Source organism: Trichomycterus rosablanca, chromosome 6 (genome assembly GCF_030014385.1).
Source record: "Trichomycterus rosablanca isolate fTriRos1 chromosome 6, fTriRos1.hap1, whole genome shotgun sequence".
Lineage (NCBI taxonomy): Eukaryota > Metazoa > Chordata > Actinopteri > Siluriformes > Trichomycteridae > Trichomycterus > Trichomycterus rosablanca.
In genome coordinates, this window is record NC_085993.1 from 9,424,756 (window position 1) to 9,445,179 (window position 20,424).

The following is a 20,424-nucleotide window of genomic DNA, read 5'->3' on the forward strand; positions in this document are numbered from 1 at the left end:
TTACCCTAAAAATAATGTGACTGTACCGACAAAGTCACTTTGTTTGATGAACAGTTAAGAACTTTGAACAGTTCTGAGAAATAATTAAAGCTCCAGGCTTTCTGAAATTCCTTTCTGTCTGCTTTAAAATGCACTTCTGATGAAGCATATCACATCTTCAGTAACATTTTAGACATGCTCCCAAGGAGGCGTGGCAACCTCCTGTGCTGCAATGCCAGTGTGATAAGGTTGGTGTAAATAAACTGGCCCAATGTTTTCATAACCTCTAAATTCCACACAATGTACCTGAAAGGTACTGCAATAGGCCCATAGATTACAGTACATATTGCAATAGGCCCATATAATACAGTACATATTGCAATAGGCCCATATATTACAGTACATACTGCAATAGGCCCATATAATACAGTACAAATTGCAATAGGCCCATATATAACAGTACATATTGTACATATTATCCAAGGGTATACTAACTTTTGCATTTTTTTACATGGGGCACTTGGGTGGTGCAGCTGCCCACTGCCGCTGAGATCCGGGTTTTATTTATTTTTTTAATGTTATTAACTTACAGATACAGCTTTTACAGATAAATACTGGCCACTTTATTGGACACTTCTCTCATCATTGGTATGCTGACCGGATCCGCTGTGGCAACCCCTAAAAATACAGGAACAGCTGAAAGAAAAAAAAAACATTGAGACTTTCTTTCTGCTAGTCCTGTTATAAACAGGCCCCCAAGAGCCCTTATTTCCACCACAGTCTTTAATGCTCTCTAATAAAAACATGGCACAGCATTATAGGATACTACTGTATATTTGAAGAGGAAAACACAACCTGCTACAACCTGCTAACCTGTTTATCTTGTAACCACTAGACCCAAGATACGGATTCATGCACCTTTAAAGAAACAGTAGAGGACCCCAAAAAGCCCCATGATCAAAGAATAAATGAGAAACAGAAGAAGCTTCTTTATGCACTAACTGCAATGCTCTATAGCAGAGGAACTAAACTTGGTTTGGGTTTGTAAGAGGTAATAGTAAAAGAGTCGTCATTGTCATTAGTGTACCTGACAATGGGTACAATAAGAATGCCTGACAACAAGAACCATCCAAGAAAAACCCAGAAAAAGGGGCCTCAGCAAGAACGAATCAGGGAGGCTGCACAACCAGAAGGAATTCATCAGATTGAGCTGGTACTTGACCTGTGAACTGTGGTAAGAGGCATAAGAAGAAGTGCTGATGAAAAGACAATGAGATAAAACTGGACCAAGTGGAACATCATAAAGACAGTGTTTATTTTGTTTGGACCTCTGGGACCATTGGTCCTTAAAATAGAGATGTGTGATGAGTCGTGCTGCTGGTTTCCTGGACTAGGTTGCGTGTGCGAGGCTGTTCAGGTGCTCCCAGCATGCCTTGCACAACCTTTGGACAATTCATGTGTAAATATTAGTTTTATACAGTTTGATTTCAACACAAAGGAAGAGCAGAAGGAAAGTGTAATGTTCTGGTAATTGTGTGTGAAGTTTAAGGTATTTTGTACCAGTGATGTGGGTATTGAGTATGTCTACCATCTTGCCACCTTGGTGTTTATTTAGTGTACACAGTTACCCTAGCACCATTTTGAGCACTCTTTATCTGTCTAGTTGTGCTAAGTCTGTTTTTTCTAGTTTTTTTCACACTAAAAAAGCCTGTTACTGCTGTTTTTGCATCTGCCCCTTAAAGAGAAAGTTATTTCCTGGCAACGAATACTCGACTCCTAGTAGATTGCCACAATATTTACACATGCTGTGACAGATTGCCTCTCAGTCTAGGGTGTGTCCCTGTCTTGTGAACAAATTTTGTAAATGGTACTAGATCCACCACAACAGACCAGGATTAAGAGGTTTTTTGCAGATTGTCCAGTTGTCATAATATAATTGCACAATACAATAAAGTTTCTACACCCCTAAAAAGGTAACACATGGTTGTCAGGGAACAAACTTCTGCACATTTTAATGCACATTTGTACTATAGATTTATTTATTTATTTATTTATTTAGCTGAATTTGATATACTGGAGAGGAAAAATCATTAAAAGATGTGTGTGCAAAAGTTGTCATATTTATGACTCATTCATTATGTAAACCTAGCAAATTATTAGGAACGTTTATAAGTCACATGTAGGTTTGTTTCCTGTAGATAAGGTGTGAACTTCACTTTACTTAGGAAACTAACCAAACATAGAATTCGACCAGGATTGTCCAAACTTTTGTCTTGAGAAGTCATATTAGTCAAGTGTGTATGTGCAGACAAACGTGATTTGCATTTCTAAGCTCCTGTTGGTGCAACTGTCTGAATCCATAATGCACAGTGAGGACTTCAGAGTGGACAGGTGAGGAGGCTTCTGCCCAGACATTCTCCTGTAGAACCACACTTTTTCTGAACCATTCAGAAGCACATCCAACCAGGATTTTAACTAAAGGTAAGTTTATATTCTGACCTGTTTATCTTCACCTGTGTTTAGATTTGAATCTGAACTTAATCAGATAGCGGGAACATGAGCTGGAACACGAAACTAGACTGCTGGGTAGAAGTGAACAGGTATACATGTATCACTAATAGTCTCTAAACAGCCGTTTACAGCTAAAACGTGGCTTTACTACAAAATGTCGAAACTGTCGGTTTTAGTCTAGTTATTTTATTTACTTTATCTTCTTTCTGCGCTTATTACCAGCATTCAGTGAGTAAACCGCTTTTGTTTAGCAGTTCAGTTTATCAAACCTCAGTAAAACTGGTGTCTCTTAATAAAATGATCTTGTTTTTGTAGCTTGCGTTGTAATTTAACTTGAGTAATAAAATGTAAAGCTTTTGAGTTTCGGTTCCTGAAAAATGCTTGTAAACAAACTCAACAAAAACAACCGCAGTCCGACATAAAATTAGCTGCAGTTTTCTGTTTTAGATACTGTAGTTAGCTATTTTGGGTTTGTGTGTGTGTGTGTGTGTGTGTGTGTGTGTGTGTGTGTGTGTGTGTGTGTGTGTGTGTGTGTGTGTGTGTGTGTGTTTTTAATGACTTTGGCACGAAGTGAATTATTTAGCAGTTTATCACTGAGGCAAATCTAGTAATGAATCGAGCGAGTCGATTCATCGAGTCGACTCTAATGAATGAACGAGTCCAAAAGATTTTGAAGCTTGGGCATCAAGTTTAGAGTGGTGACAGATTAACTGCAATCAGATTTCATATATAATCATCTGACTGCAGAAGTAAAAAAGTGAATCAGTGCATATATAAAACAAATACTTATATTATCCAGAGCAACTTACAGAGGTGCTTCCATAGTGAGCATTACCTTATTCTAGTTTATATAGACAACTATCCAAATATACAAATCTGCTGAAACCCTGTTAGAACCAAAGGTTTTTTTATGCAAGAAATAAACAAGAGCATTAGTTAGACAGATATAGATAGATAGATAGATAGATAGATAGATAGATAGATAGATAGATAGATAGATAGATAGATAGATAGATTTTCATCCTGAGGGAAATTTAGACAGCAGCATCAATTTTTTCATCATATATAAATCAGTACCTACTTTACTATACGCCGATTAGGCATAACATTATGACCACCTTCCTAATATTGTGTTGGTCCCCCTTTTGCTGCCCCATACACAACAAACTGTGATGCACTGTGTATTGACCTGTGTATGCACCTTTCTATCAGAACCAGCATTAACTTCTTCAGCAATGTGAGCTACAGTAGCTCGTCTGTTGGATCGGACCACACGTGCCAGCCTTCATATCCCACGTGCATCAATGAGCCTTGGCCACCCATGACCCTGTCGCCGGCTTACCACTGTTTCTTCTTTTGACCACTTTTGATAGATACTGACCACTGCAGACCGGGAACACCCCACAAGACCTGCAGTTTTGGAGATGCTCTGACCCAGTCGTCTAGCCATCACAATTTGGCCCTTGTCAGACTCACTCAAATCCTTAAGCTTGTCCATTTTTCCTGCTTCTAACACATCAACTTTGAGGATAAGATGTTCACTTGCTGCCTAATATATCCCACCCACTAACAGGTGCCGTGATGAAGAGATAATCAGTGTTATTCACTTCACCTGTTAGTGGTCATAATGTTATGCCTGGTCGGTGTATTTACTTAAAATTCTTAGTGCTTGCATGATGATGTAAAAAGACTGAGAAAACTTTCACCCCTCCTGCATTCTCAGCGCTCTTTTACTATTTTTGGACTCAGATAATGATGTATTTATCCCTCATGGTTAAGCAACAAACTAAATGCCCTGAGATGAGAAAAGATCAAATATTCCTGAATTTAAAAAAGAAACAAAATACAAAAAAATAAAAAAATTTGTATTATGACATCATTACATTGAATTCTACATACTACCAAACATCACAAATGCAACAATCTATTATTTGCAATACATATGCAATACATGTGTAGGTTGTGCTTAATCCATCCATTCATCGCATGAATTTCTGGGCTTGGATAAATTTTTCTTTCAATTTACAGCAGACAGCAAGAAATAAAGTGACGCTGTGGTAAAACTGCACACTAAAACACAAGATTTCTTTTTACAATGTGCTCATTCCAACTGCTGTTTTACTGTTTATATTACTTACCCTAAAAATAATGTGACTGTGTACCGACAAAGTCACCTTGTTAGATGAACAGTTAAAAACGTTGAACAGTTCTGAGAAATAATTAATGCTCCAGGCTTTCTGAAATTCCTTTCTGTCTGCTTTAAAATACACTTCTGATGAAGCATATCACATCTTCAGTAACATTTTAGACATGTAATACTTTACTATATTTACTTAATCAAATTCGTAGTGCTTGCATGATGATGTAAAAAGACTGAGAAAACTTTCACCCCTCCTGCATTCTCAGTGCTCTTTTACTATTTTTGGACTCAGATGATGATGTATTTATCCCTCATAAGCAACAAACTAAATGCCCTGAGATGTCATGAGAAAAGATAAAATATTCCTAAAAAAAAAAAAAAACTAAATACAAAATAAAATAGTATTATGACATCATTACATTGAATTCTACATACAACCAAACATCACAAACACAACAAATCTATTATTTCATTGAATTTTTATTAATCGCTTTATCCTGGTTTCTCTGGGAAGCACTGCGTGCAAGGCAGGAATACCTGGGACAAGGTGCCAATCCATTGCAGGGCTTTGCCCATCCCCCCTTAGACATAGTCCGACATAGCTTGTGTTAATGCCCAGCCAGCTGCTAGCATCACTGAAATTCAAACATGGATCTCAAGGCTGTGCCACCCAAACCCCCTTACAAATGTATTTTATGTATATAATTGCTTTGACCATTCAGAGCAAACTAAGGCTTTACACTTATAATTTATTTATTTGTGTTGTAAAAAAATTAATACATTAAAGAATAAACTTTCTTTTATTTGTGCAGATCAAGAGTTGGGCAGAATAACCAATAATAGCTACAGGCTTTCCCAAGAGATCGTTTGACATGGAGCTTTATTGTCCAGCCTGTCACAATTTATTTTTTTATCCTGTTACTCTTCATTGTGGACATACCTTCTGCCTGGCATGTCTGGAAAACAGCAAGACCACTGAGGCTTGTGAAGTACAACCTTGCTGCCTAGAGTGTGGAGTGGAGTACCATTACAATGAATTCCAGGAGAGAAACCTAGAGCTTGGAAACATAGTCGAAATGTATAGGTCTGTCATCACAGTAGAAACAAAGGATCAAGTGAAGCCATCTTGCTCCAACCATGAAGAAAAGGCATCTAATATAGTGAGCAACATAAGGGAGAAGGTTGCCAACGGTTCCTCAGTTAGTTGGGATGACCCATGTGTACACAGATCTCGGCTGGCTCCTGTGATGACAGACATCCAAGCCAAAATCGCACTGGTGGAAGATTTGCTTGACAAGGCAAAGGAAAAGGAAATTGCAGTCAAGGCATCAAATAATGTGCTTAAACAAAAAGTAAGCACAGCTCTGGCAGAAATGGTAGACCTTCTAAAGAGCTACAGCACAACAGAAATGGACCTTCTAGTAGCCCAGTTAAAGCCCAGTGAGGAGATTATGGAGACCAACGTTAGAAAGTTGTTAGATCTCCATAGGCAGCTAAAAGAGACGAAGCTCCAGATTAACACTCTGCTGAAGGAGCAAGATAATGCCAAATTCAGTATTGGCATCCAGGTCATTGAAGCACTTGCTGCCAGCCTAGTTGTAGAACCTCAGAAATTTGAGCCGAGTACAGAAAAGGAGATAAACACCGACATGACCAACATGTGTGCGGATATGGAACAACGCAATTCTGACCTCAGACTCAAACTTGGAGCTGCTTATCGCTGTTTGCGAAGTCTTATCAACCCTTCTGAAGTGACTTTTGACCCAAATACTTTGCATCCTAACCTGGTTCTGTCTGAGGATCTTAAAACAGTGTCCTTCAGTGTTGCCAAACAACCCTATACAACAGGGCCTCAAAGATTTGCCAACTTGTTTCAGGTTCTGAGCTCACAGAGTTTCTCTAACGGTGACCATCACTGGATTTTGCAGGCTGAGGGCTGTTCATGGGTTATGGGGCTGTGCTATGAAGGATTGCCTCGCTCTGGAACTGGAAGTGGCCTAGAGAGCAGCAGTGGAGCTTGGTGTCTAATGTGGTTCAATAACCTAATAAAGGCATACGATGGAGGAAAGGAGACACCACTTCAACTGCGTACGCCATTTCTTCAAAGTCTGGAGATCCGCCTCAGCTTCAGCAACAACAGTGTGGAATTTTATAGCATTAGTAATGTGACTGGAATCAAAACTCACCTCTATACTTTTGGTGTAAGCTTAACTGAGCCTGTTTTTTTGGCCGTTAGAATGATGTCTTGTCAGCCTAAAGCTAGAATAACATTGTGTAAGTAGTGTTTTACAAACCTGTAATACTACAATAGCTGGGTGCCAGCTGAAATGCCAGTAACATTGACAAGACAATGAAATGTAAATAAAATGTATAAAAATGACAGTTTTCTGGGTATTTTTTTTTCCAGATTTTTACAAATAAAACCTTTATTGTTGTTTTTTTATTTCCATGTTTTACCACTGCTTTATCCCGGTCAGGGTCCGGTTTTTGGAATCACTGGGTGCAATGAAGTTTGTTTGTTTATTAGGATTTTAACGTCATGTTTTACACTTTTGGTTACTTCATGACAGGAACGGTAGTTACTCATTACACAAGATTCATCACTTCACGAAGTTATATTGAACACAGTCGTGGACAATTTAGTATCTCCAATAAACCTCACTTGCAAGTCTTTGGACTGTGGGAGGAAACCGGAGCACCCGGAGGAAACCCACACGGACACGGGGAGAACATGCAAACTCCACACAGAAAGGACCCGGAGTGCCCCACCTGGGAATCGAACACAGGACCTTCTTGCTGTGAGGCGACAGTGCTACCCACTTAGCCACCGTGCCGCCCGTGCAATGAAGTAATAGACAGAACAGAATGCCAGTCCATCGCAGGGCCTTGGCCATCTCCCTCAGACATAACCAATCATTTCTGTATGTAGACGCTTGACCAATTAACTGGCGTAATTTGCTGCTGTGCCATTCAAGCGCCCTATTATTGTTTTTGTTAATTATTACTATTTTTTGTTAATTATTATTTTTACTTCTACTACTACTACTACTACTACTACTATTGTATGTTAATTATTATTATTATTATACTTATTTTTTATTGTTGTTGTTATTATTATCATTAATGCTAATATTTTAGCCATGGTATAGTAAAATAAATAATGTGACATTAAAAATACACTTATAGCATTAAAAATATGTTAAAAAATAAAATACACATTCCAAATGGTCTGTGCTGTTTTCTCATGCACTGTAACCAGTTCTTGCTGCACCACTGTGAAGAGCACCAGTGTTGACATGTCAGCTTTGCTAATGGCCGGCCAGGCTACGCAGACAATGATTGGCTCGTCCAAGGGAGAAAAGTCGCAGGGATCCTCGTAACTGCTGCAATTCCTGTGGAGCAGGAATTTGGAACTAACATTGTAGGGCATAATTTGATTAATTTGAAGTTTCTAAGTGAACCTGTTTGGTCTGAGAAACAGAACATATGTTCAAGCTAATTTGGTTATGTCTAATAACGTTCATGTCTGCTGTTAACCAGAAACAGATCCAGATTTTCAGAACATAAATGGCTTTACTATGTAGAGTTAGCAAGACAAAGCATATCAAACAGTCCATAGTCCATTATTTATTATACTGTGTAGTGACAGCCTTCTTACCACTGTTGTTTTCTGCATTAGTTTTTGGCAGTGTGTGACACAGCAATGCAAAATTAATTTTTGATAAGGGTTAATAAAGTCTACCAATCATTTATAAAGCAGTAAGAGTGAATTGCCATTAAAGATTACATTTTTGTGAAACATTGGATTTTTGTTTGTAGTAATGAAGAAGGTAAATTGGCGGTGGTGGTTCTGGGTTGTTGGATTGACGGTTTAAATTCCAACCCTGGGGTTTTTTAAGTTAGTTCTGACCTTTATTATTGCTTTAGGGGTGCTGTGCCATGGCTCTGACCCTGTCTCTAAAGAATCTGGAATATACAAAGCAAATAATTTAATTGTGTTGTAAACCTGTGTAGAAATTTATGAAAATAAAGGGTTGTTTTGTATTATTTAATTTTAAAATGGAGAAATTACAGTGGGGGTCAAGACTTTGTAACTCTGGGACTAACAAGGGTCGTGGCTATTCTGGTGCTCCCAGGATGCCTCACTGAACTCTAATGATGAATGAAAAATTGTAAGGTCTTAAAAACCATTTAAATGCTATTAGAAATATGATTTGTTTTATTTTATGTAAAAGTTGATGCCCTATGTTATTTGTATTTGTGTAAACTACTGTCCATGTATTTGATGTTTTTGGTCAGTGTAAAGATAGCTTTGTCTTACCTCTTGATTTACATGAAAAACATGATTTTCTTTAATAAAAAACCGTACCGTTTCGTCCTTGTTGTGTTGTATAAATATTATGATGTATAATACATTTGTAATGAAAGAATATTTGGTTAATAACTGGTTTTAAAAACCAGCCTTACTCGGTCAAGTTATTATGCCTCATTCGCATGCTCTCTAAATTAGGGTACAGTTATATTAAAATACACAGTCTATGTTTTCTTGAGAAACTAAACTTAAAGTAAATTAAAAACTAACACTAAACTTTCTAAGAAAAAAAAAAATCTAAAAACAAGTCACCAGGTAGATTCTACATGTTTTTAAGAGGTGGTAAGAAACCAACGTCCCAAAAACCCCTAAAACTCCTGTCAATGACAAAATACCAGAATCAAACCCAGCTGACTTTCCAGGGTATTTCCACCTTGCTTCCAGTTGTTAGTTAGATAGATAGATAGATAGATAGATAGATAGATAGATAGATAGATAGATAGATAGATAGATAGATAGATAGATAGATAGATAGATAGATAGATAGATAGATAGATAGATAGATAGATAGATAGATAGATAGATAGATAGATAGATAGATAGATAGATAGATAGATAGATAGATAGATAGATAGATAGATAGATAGATAGATACAACTTTATTGTCATTGCTTAGTACAGGTACAGGCAACGAAATGTAGTTAGCATCTACCAGAAGTGCAAATAGTAGCATTGTGCAAAAAGACAGAGAATATTAGTAACATATACCTATGATTAATATGAATATAGAGTTATAACTATAGCTAGTTACATATATGAAATTATATCTATGTACATATTACTATATACATAATAGCAATAATAACAATAAGCATATTAGTAAAAATGAATATGTATTATAATAATAACAGTAATAATAATAAGATTAGTTAGGTATATATTAGTAATAACAGTACTGGGATAAAGGATGTGTAAATAATAACTATACAGCTGTAACTATAACTATATAAGGATGGTGAAAAAAATAACTATAACTATACATATATATGTATGACAGTTGTGTAAAGTGCAGGTGCAATGATAAATAATTACGACAGTCCAGCGTGCAGTCCGGGGTGATGTTAAAGTGCAGGTGCAACTTGTGCAATGAGAAATGTGCAATGATAAATAACAACACAACAGTCCAGTGTGTAATCCAAACAGTGCAATGATAAATAATAAATAATAGGTCCAGTGTTCAGTTCAGAATGTCCAGAATGTGTGTTAACGGCGAATAGTGGTGTTCAATAAAGTTATTGAGGTGGGAAAAAACCTGTTTTTTAACCGACTGGTCCTGGCACGTATGCTCCTGTATCTTATCCCAGATGGCAGAAGGTTATACTGTTAAGAGCTCCTCCTGAGCTGCTGTTCTCTGTGGCCGCTCCTCTGGTGGTTTTGGTGACATCTAGCGGTGGCTGAAGGTACTTCTCCTCCCATTCCAGCCAATAGATCTCTCCCCTGCCTAATTTGACTCACCTGGCCCTAATTACCTTCTCATCAGCCTCCTGGTTATAAGCCCATGCCTTCCTCTCAGTCAGGACCAGATTGTCAGTTGTTGTTTGCTATGCACACTGTCTGGTTTCCCTTGCGCCTGCAATCTGTTCCTGTGTTCCTGACTTCTCTGCCTGGTTCCTGGATCCCTCGCCGGCTCTCTGTTCCTGTGTTCCTGCCTTCTCTGCCTGGTACCTGGATCCCTCGCCGGCTCTCTGTTCCTGTGTTCCTGCCTTCTCTGCCTGGTACCTGGATCCCTCGCCGGCTCTCTGTTCCTGTGTTCCTGACTTCTCTGCCTAGGTACCTGGATCCCTCGCCGACTCTCAGTTCCTGTGTTCCTGCCTTCTCTGCCTGGTTCCTGGATCCCTCACCGGCTCTCTGTTCCTGTGTTCCTGCCTTCCCTGCCTGGTCCCTGGATCTCTCATCCACCTGCCACCTGCGGTTCCTGTCAGCCTCCTACCCCCAAGCGTAGCCACTCGTACCCTCGCCTTCACCCTCGTTCCCTGGTTCTCTTTCTGGACTATTATTCTTAATAAATCACTTAAACCCTGCTCCTGTCTCTGTGGTTGTGTTCGCATCGTGGTTCCAATTCCAAACCCCTCTTAACAGTACAATCTGGTCATCACTATGGAACCCGCGAACCCTTCCACAGATGGACAGGGAACCCTGGAGTCCCTGCTGAGCCACCAGGCCACTCAGCTGGTTCAGCACGACCAATTGCTCAGGTCTCTCATTGAGAGCAACTGCCAGCTTGTGCAGCAATTAGGGCAGGTCTCCCGGCAGGTTGAAGCCCTTACCTCCGCCCAACCTATCTCGTCCCTGAACCCCAGCACCGCGCCACACGTACCTGTTTCCGAGTTTGGTTCCCCAGCCCCGTCCCTGGCTGAGGGTCTCACCACCCATCCGGAGCCTTACCATGGTGAGTTGGATAAATGCCGGGGTTTCCTGTACCAGTGCGGCCTGGTCTTTAGCCAGCGACCCACCACCTTCTCCAACGACGCTAGCAAGATAGCCTATGTGATTGGACTCCTCAGGGGAAGAGCCCTAACTTGGGCCGAGGCCGCCCAGTCATCTGTGGGTCCACATGTGGGTTCTTATGAAGATTTCCTCTGTCGGTTTCAGGCGGTGTTCGATCACCCGAATCATGCCGGAGATGCGGCCAGTCGTCTTTTGGGGCTACACCAGGGCTCCCGGTCTGTTGCTGATTATGCCGTTGAGTTCTGGACGCTTGCGGCTGATGCCGGCTGGAATGACGCCGCCCTCCGGGGAGCTTTCCGCCGTGGCCTAGAAGAGCGTCTTAAAGATGAGTTGGCAGCCCGGGATGAGCCTTCTAGTCTTCAGGGTCTCATTGACCTGGCTATTCGTCTGGACGGCCGGCTCCGGGAGCGCCGCCGGGAGCGGTCGTCACGTCCTGCTCTGACCCCGAGGCCAGTTCTTCCTAGATCCTCCCTTCATGAAACGCCTGTTCCTTTTCCAGCTTCCCCCACTGCTGAGGGGGACGAACCCATGCAGCTTGGACGAGCCCGGCTCGCCCCAGAGGAACGTCTAAAAAGATTGCGTTCGGGCGAATGCCTCTATTGTGGCCAAACCGGGCACCTTCTCGCTTCGTGCCCCATACGCCCAAAAGGGGGAGCTCGCCAGTAGGAGTGGGGATTCTGACGAGCTCAAGAACCACAACCCCACCTCTTCGTCCTCGCCTCCAGGTCCCTGCTACCCTATGCTTCCCCGGGAATCCAGTGTCCCTCCTTGCACTCGTCGACTCCGGATCGGAGGACAATCTTATCGATGAAAGTCTTGTTACCCAGAAAGGGTGCGTCTTGGAGGTTCTCGACACCCCTGTAACCGCTTTTGCTCTGGATGGGCGCATGCTCGCTCGTATTACTCACCGTACGGCCCCGGTAACCCTAGTCCTTTCGGGCAATCATCGCGAGTCCATCCGTTTCTCGGTAGTCAAGACTCCCAAGTCCCCTCTGGTTTTGGGATTCCCATGGCTCTCAACACATAATCCTCAACTTGATTGGCAGCAGGGTAAGATCACTGCTTGGAGCGATCTCTGCCACTCCCGGTGTTTACAGTCAGCAGTCCATCCTTCTAGCCCTCGTACCGACCCCCCTCCTTTCATCGATGATGTTGACCTCTCCCAGGTCCCCTCCAAGTATCATGATCTTCGGGAAGTATTTAGTAAGGACCGAGCTCGATCTCTTCCTCCCCACCGGCCCTACGACTGCGCTATCGATCTCCTCTCCGGAGCCACACTTCCCACCAGCCGTCTTTACCACCTGTCTCATCCGGAGCGTGAAGCCATGGAGAATTACATCTCTGAGTGTCTCGAAACTGGTCTCATCCGTCCTTCCTCCTCTCCCCTCGGTGCAGGGTTCTTCTTTGTGGAGAAGAAGGATAAGTCATTGAGGCCTTGCATAGACTATCGGGCGCTGAACCAGATCACGGTCAGGAACAAGTATCCCCTTCCACTTTCATCCTCTGTTTTCGAATCTCTGCAGGGTGCTGTCATTTTTAGTAAACTTGACCTCCGGAACGCCTACCACCTGGTGCGTATTCGGGAAGGTGATGAGTGGAAGACGGCCTTTAACACCCCCCTCGGCCATTTCGAATACTTGGTGATGCCCTTTGGACTGACCAACGCCCCCGCGGTCTTCCAGGCCCTGGTAAATGACGTCCTACGCGATTTCCTGTACCGGTTCGTGTTTGTTTATTTGGACGACATATTGATTTTTTCCCGGTCCCCTGAGGAGCACATCATTCACGTCCGGCGGGTCCTGTCTCGCCTGTTGGAGAACAGGTTATTCATCAAGGCTGAGAAATGCGAGTTCCACACGAATTCCATCGCCTTCCTCGGCTTTGTCATCCAGCCAGGACGAATTAGGGCTGACCCCGAAAAGATCCGTGCCGTTACTGAGTGGCCTGTTCCTTCCTGCCGTAAGGCCTTGCAACGCTTCCTAGGATTCGCAAACTTTTATAGGAGGTTCATCCGCGACTACAGCAGGGTAGCGGCCCCCCTAACTCGCTTGACCTCCACCAAAGTCCCCTTCTCCTGGCCCCTGGAAGCTCAGGCCGCCTTTGACCGTCTCAAGGTTCTGTTCACCTCTGCTCCCGTTCTTTCTCAACCAGATCCCTCGAAGCAATTCCTTGTGGAGGTTGACGCATCTTCTTGTGGAGTTGGAGCGGTCCTTTCCCAACGCTCTAGCCCGGACAACAAGTTTCATCCCTGTGCATTCTTCTCCAAACGGCTCACCCCCTCGGAGGTCAATTACGATGTGGGTAATCGCGAGCTCCTGGCAGTCAAACTCGCCCTGGAAGAGTGGAGGCACTTGCTGGAGGGAGCAAGACAGCCTTTTGTGGTCTGCACGGATCATAAGAATCTTTCTTATGTCCAGACAGCAAAACGGCTGAACTCCCGCCAAGCCAGATGGGCTCTATTCTTTAGTCGTTTCGACTTTACCCTGACTTACCGCCCAGGCTCCCGCAACACCAAACCTGACGCGCTCTCGCGCCAGTTCATTTCCGAGGACACTCCACCCTCCGACGACTCCATCTTGCCTCCCAATTGCGTCCTAGCCGGTGTCACCTGGGATATCCAGGAAGCTATTAAAGAGGCCCTAGAACAGGAACCCGACCCTGGAGATGGGCCTTCCAACCGCCTGTTTGTCCCGACTGCTGTACGACCGGCTGTCCTCAGATGGGGCCACTGCTCCAATTTCGCCAGCCATCCTGGAGCTAATCGCACTGAGTCCCTCCTTAAGTGCCATTTCTGGTGGCCTTCCCTGGAAGCAGACACCAGGCAGTTTGTGGCTGCCTGCGCCACCTGCGCCCGCAGTAAGTCCTCCCACACACCCCCTGCGGGTCTGCTCCAGCCTCTTTCTGTCCCTGGACGTCCCTGGTCTCACATCGCCCTGGATTTCGTCACTGGCCTTCCGGAGTCTCAGGGAATGACGACCATTTTGACGGTAGTGGACCGTTTCTCCAAGGCGGTTCGGCTGGTAGCCTTACCCAAGCTCCCTTCAGCCCTTGAAATGGCTCAGCTCTTATTTGACCAGGTCTTCAAGATCCACGGTATTCCCCTGGACATTGTATCCGACCGGGGTCCCCAATTCGTGTCCCAGGTCTGGCGTGCTTTTTGTAAAGCCCTGGGAGCCACAGTCAGCCTCTCGTCCGGTTTCCACCCCCAATCCAACGGGCAAGCGGAAAGAGCTAACCAGGAGGTGGAAGCCGCCCTGCGTTGTATGTCGGCCAACAGCCCCTCTCTCTGGAGCACCCACCTCGCCTGGGCCGAATATGCCCATAATACCCTCATCTGCTCTGCCACCGGCCGATCCCCGTTTGAGGCCTCCCTTGGCTACCAGCCACCACTATTCTCTGAACAAGAGGCAGAGGTGGCAGTTCCCTCAGTTGAGCACCACTTACGGCGCTGCAGGAAGATCTGGAGGTCCGTACGAGCTACCCTGCTTAAGTCCCAGACCGTCACCCAGCGTTCGGCCAACCGCCACAGAAGACCCAGTCCGCAGTATCTCCCGGGCCAGTCTGTTTGGTTGTCCTCCAGAAACATACCCCTACACTCTGAGTCCAGGAAGCTGGCGCCTCGTTTTATTGGACCTTATACCATCCAAAGGATCATTAACCCCACTGCTGTCCGGCTCAAGTTGCCCAAACATATGCGGATTCATCCTACTTTCCACGTCTCGCAGTTGAAACCGGTCAAACAGTCCAATCTGTGCCCTCCGTCCAAACCCCCTCCACCCGCCCGACTTATTGATGGGCACCCGGCCTACACAGTCCGCCGCCTCCTGGATTCCAGACGCCGCGGCCGGGGCCTCCAATATCTGGTGGACTGGGAAGGCTATGGTCCAGAGGAACGCTCCTGGATTCCCCGCTCTGCCATTTTGGACCCTCACCTTATTCGGGAATTTCACCGGGACAACCCCGACAAGCCTGGTAGGTCGCCTAGAGGCGCCGTTAAAGGGGAGGGTACTGTTAAGAGCTCCTCCTGAGCTGCTGTTCTCTGTGGCCGCTCCTCTGGTGGTTTTGGTGACATCTAGCGGTGGCTGAAGGTACTTCTCCTCCCATTCCAGCCAATAGATCTCTCCCCTGCCTAATTTGACTCACCTGGCCCTAATTACCTTCTCATCAGCCTCCTGGTTATAAGCCCATGCCTTCCTCTCAGTCAGGACCAGATTGTCAGTTGTTGTTTGCTATGCACACTGTCTGGTTTCCCTTGCGCCTGCAATCTGTTCCTGTGTTCCTGACTTCTCTGCCTGGTTCCTGGATCCCTCGCCGGCTCTCTGTTCCTGTGTTCCTGCCTTCTCTGCCTGGTACCTGGATCCCTCGCCGGCTCTCTGTTCCTGTGTTCCTGCCTTCTCTGCCTGGTACCTGGATCCCTCGCCGGCTCTCTGTTCCTGTGTTCCTGACTTCTCTGCCTAGGTACCTGGATCCCTCGCCGACTCTCAGTTCCTGTGTTCCTGCCTTCTCTGCCTGGTTCCTGGATCCCTCACCGGCTCTCTGTTCCTGTGTTCCTGCCTTCCCTGCCTGGTCCCTGGATCTCTCATCCACCTGCCACCTGCGGTTCCTGTCAGCCTCCTACCCCCAAGCGTAGCCACTCGTACCCTCGCCTTCACCCTCGTTCCCTGGTTCTCTTTCTGGACTATTATTCTTAATAAATCACTTAAACCCTGCTCCTGTCTCTGTGGTTGTGTTCGCATCGTGGTTCCAATTCCAAACCCCTCTTAACATATACAGTGTGTGGCTGGGGTGGTAGGGGTCCCTGATGATACTGTGTGCTCTGCGCACACAGCGCTGGTGGTGAAGGTCTCCGATGGTGGGGAGCTGTGTACCGATGATTCGTTGAGCAGTCCTCACCACCTTGTGAAGGGCCTTCCTGTCAGCCACAGTGGAGCTGCCGTACCACACTGTCACACAGTTGGACAGTACGCTCTCGATGGTGCAGCGGTAGAAGTTTGTGAGAATCTGGGGAGACAGATGGTCCTTTTTTAGTCTCCTCAAGAAGTAAAGGCGCTGCTGCGCTTTCTTCACCAGACAGGATGTGTTGTGGGTCCAGGAAAGATCCTCAGAGATGTGGATGCCCAAAAACTTAAAACTGGAGACACGCTCCACCTCGTCACCATTGATAAGGACAGGGAGATGTGTGCAGCTCTTGGTTTTCCGGAAGTCCACGATGAGCTCTTTGGTCTTATCTGTGTTTAAATGAAGGTTGTTGGAGGAACACCACGCCACCAGGTGCTGGATCTCCTCCCTGTAGGCCGATTCGTCGTTGTCTTTGATGCGGCCAACCACTGTGGTGTCGTCTGCAAACTTGATGAGGGTGTTGGATCTATGCAGCGGCACACAGTCGTGGGTGAACAGGGAGAAAAGCAATGGACTTAACACACAACCCTGTGGAACACCAGTGCTCAAAGTCAGGCTAGAGGACACCTGACTACCCAACCTTACAGACTGGGGTCTGTTTGTTAAAAAGTTCAAGACCCAGTTACACATGGGGGTGCTGATTCCCAGGTCACTGAGCTTGGCTACCAGCTTGGTTGGGATAACCGTATTGAAGGCGGAACTGAAGTCAATAAACAGCATCCGTATGTAGGTGTCATTATTGTCCAGATGGGTGAGAGCGGAGTGAAGGGCAGTGGAAATGGCATCCTCTGTTGATCTGTTAGCACGGTAGGCAAACTGGTAGGGATCCAGTGCTGGTGGAAGCGCCGCTTTCAGATGGCAGAGAACCAGTTTCTCAAAGCACTTCATTGCAATAGGTGTGAGTGCTACCGGTCTAAAGTCATTCAGGCAAGCTGCAGTAGTACGCTTTGGCACCGGAATGATGATCGATGTCTTCCAGCACGTAGGAACAGTAGCCTGGGCCAGTGACAGGTTGTAGATGTTAGTAAAGACCTGGGCTAGCTGTTCAGCGCATGCTCTCAGGACACGTCCAGGGATGCCGTCAGGGCCGGCAGCCTTCCTCGCGTTTACTTTACTTAGTACTGAACACACCTCAGCTGTAGAGAGTGTAAGGAGGTTGCAGTCCTCAGGTAGTCGACTCTGTGTGGTGTGAAGTCCATTGTAGTTAAAGCGAGCGTAGAACCTGTTAAGCTCATCTGGGAGGGACGCACTGTTGGATGGAGGGGTTGGATGTGAGGGTTTGTAGCTGGTGAGTGTCTGAATGCCCTTCCACATACGACGGGAGTCAGAGTTGTGAAAGTGCTCCTCAACAGACAGTTTGTAGGTGTGTTTGGCTCTTCTGATGCCCCTTTTCAGATTTGCCCTGGCTGAGCTGTAGGCCTCAGTGTCACCCGATCTGAATGCAGCGTGTCGTGCTTTCAGTAGAAGTCGAACCTCAGCGTTCATCCAGGGTTTCTGGTTGGGGATGATTTTCACATGCTTGACAGAGGTGACATTATCAATACACGTGTTGATGTAGTTTACTACAGATGATGTGTATGTGTCCAAGTCTATATCCATGGATGCTTGTTATCATAAAAACTGCACTTACTTCAAGTAAAAAAAATTTTAACACTGCAACAGTGACATACAGTATTAACACAAGCTCAGTGAAAGCATAGGAAACAAATACTGACTATGCTTGACTTTCTCTGTCTTCAAGTCAATCCATGAATGCTTGATGGTGGTTTAGATCAGGTGACTGTGGGGGAAAGTCCATAACAGTAATTTTCACTAGTGTCACTAGTAGCATTTTTATCAGTGTTCTCAGGCTTTTGACTTCACTTACCGTTTTCTTACACCTGTATATATACACACACTTTTAGCACTACTGAATTTACCAGTGTATTTGTGCCATTGTTTAATGCTGGATGTACGTTCAAATACAAAGTACTACTATTTAGGAACTGGTATACACGACTATTGTAGGAGCACGTGAATGTAGCATTATTTACAGTCAGCGGTTGGTTGTTCTGACGGGTAGCTGACTGTAGCAGTTTTGTTGTGGTTGTCGGTTCTTCTTGATCTGCTCGTCCAATATAATAAATATCGGTTTTAACCGGAGAAACGGTGCTATGCTGTTTGATTACAGCTCCACATATTCTGCGCAACACATTTTCTCCTGATCTGAAATCATTTGAAGCTAAGGTAAGTGAGGATCTGTCATGAAGCGATAAGATCTGCTAAACGTTAGCATAGCTTTCTGACAGACAGCTAAGCACCCCAGCAGTGCACTCTATACAGCGTTGTGTTCAGCTCATAAATATCGTTTAAGTTGCATATAAGTGTCTAAAACTGAATTCACATAATGTACCGAGTTTATGTTTAGCTTCTGTAGGTATACGAGATTCGTGAAAGCTAGCTCAGGTAACGTTAGTTTCGCTTGTTAGCGTTAGCTCAGGGTTATACCATGGAAGCATCTGTTGCGAGCCTTACTTTGTTTTTATTTACCAAAAAGTTCTATTTATTGTTATTGCTGGTGTAGAGAAGGACAATAAATGTCACTTTTTATAGTATTTAAGCCTGAGCCTTTGTCACGAGTGTGCAGATTACATTTACATTTTCGGCATTTAGCAGACGCTTTTATCCAAAGCGACTTACAAGTATGAATTTTGAGCAATTGAGGGTTAAGGGCCTTGCTCAGGGGCCCAACAGTGGCAACTTGGTGGTGGCGGGGCTTGAACCGGCAACCTTTTGATTACTAGTCCAGTACCTTAACCACTGAGCTATCATAGCCCTCAATACAACATGAACATTACTACAACGACACAGTGCATGATGGGGTTCTATAGGTTGGTGTGCATATTATTTACAGTTAAACAGTATATCAGTACAGCATGTATATGGTGAATATATATTGGTCATTGGTCTGTGATATCTGAACTAATATATATAATATATACAGTGTATCACAAAAGTGAGTACACCCCTCACATTTCTGCAAATATTTCATTATATCTTTTCATGGGACAACACTATAGACATGAAACTTGGATATAACTTAGAGTAGTCAGTGTACAGCTTGTATAGCAGTGTAGATTTACTGTCTTCTGAAAATAACTCAGCACACAGCCATTAATGTCTAAATGGCTGGCAACATAAGTGAGTACACCCCACAGTGAACATGTCCAAATTGTGCCCAAATGTGTCGTTGTCCCTCCCTGGTGTCATGTGTCAAGGTCCCAGGTGTAAATGGGGAGCAGGGCTGTTAAATTTGGTGTTTTGGGTACAATTCTCTCATACTGGCCACTGGATATTCAACATGGCACCTCATGGCAAAGAACTTTCTGAGGATGTGAGAAATAGAATTGTTGCTCTCCACAAAGATGGCCTGGGCTATAAGAAGATTGCTAACACCCTGAAACTGAGCTACAGCATGGTGGCCAAGGTCATACAGCGGTTTTCCAGGACAGGTTCCACTCGGAACAGGCTTCGCCAGGGTCGACCAAAGAAGTTGAGTCCACGTGTTCAGCGTCATATCCAGAGGTTGGCTTTAAAAAATAGACACATGAGTGCTGCCAGCATTGCTGCAGAGGTTGAAGACGTGGGAGGTCAGCCTGTCAGTGCTCAGACCATACACTGCACACTGCATCAACTCGGTCTGCATGGTCGTCATCCCAGAAGGAAGCTGACGCACAAGAAAGCCCGCAAACAGTTTGCTGAAGACAAGCAGTCCAAGAACATGAATTACTGGAATGCCCTGTGGTCTGACGAGACCAAGATAAACTTGTTTGGCTCAGATGGTGTCCAGCATGTGTGGCGGCGCCCTGGTGAGAAGTACCAAGACAACTGTATCTTGCCTACAGTCAAGCATGGTGGTGGTAGCATCATGGTCTTGGGCTGCATGAGTGTTGCTGGCACTGGGGAGCTGCAGTTCATTGAGGGAAACATGAATTCCAACATGTACTGTGACATTCTGAAACAGAGCATGATCCCCTCCCTTCGAAAACTGGGCCTCATGGCAGTTTTCCAACAGGATAACGACCCCAAACACAAC

The 20,424-nt window shown here is 44.6% G+C and overlaps 2 protein-coding genes across 3 annotated transcripts in view; both read left to right on the forward strand.

Annotated features, from left to right (window-relative positions):
• Positions 1-2,444: 2,444 nt before the first annotated feature.
• The window catches only part of tpra1 (transmembrane protein, adipocyte asscociated 1), a 33,013-nt gene continuing 15,033 nt past the window's right edge, over positions 2,445-20,424 (forward strand). Inside the window, exon 1 of one of the 2 annotated variants that reach the window (XM_062997385.1) lies at positions 2,445-2,460. The gene's annotated coding sequence lies outside the window, so the exon portion shown is untranslated. Of the gene's footprint in view, positions 2,461-18,365; positions 18,576-20,424 lie in introns of those variants that run through there. The other variant, XM_062997384.1, reaches the window with a different exon arrangement.
• Positions 2,529-7,014, forward strand: trim107 (tripartite motif containing 107). Its single transcript, XM_062997383.1, has 2 exons — positions 2,529-2,579; positions 5,443-7,014. The coding sequence occupies exon 2, from the start codon at positions 5,503-5,505 to the stop codon at positions 6,910-6,912; it is 1,410 nt and encodes a 469-aa protein (XP_062853453.1). The 5' UTR covers positions 2,529-2,579; positions 5,443-5,502; the 3' UTR covers positions 6,913-7,014.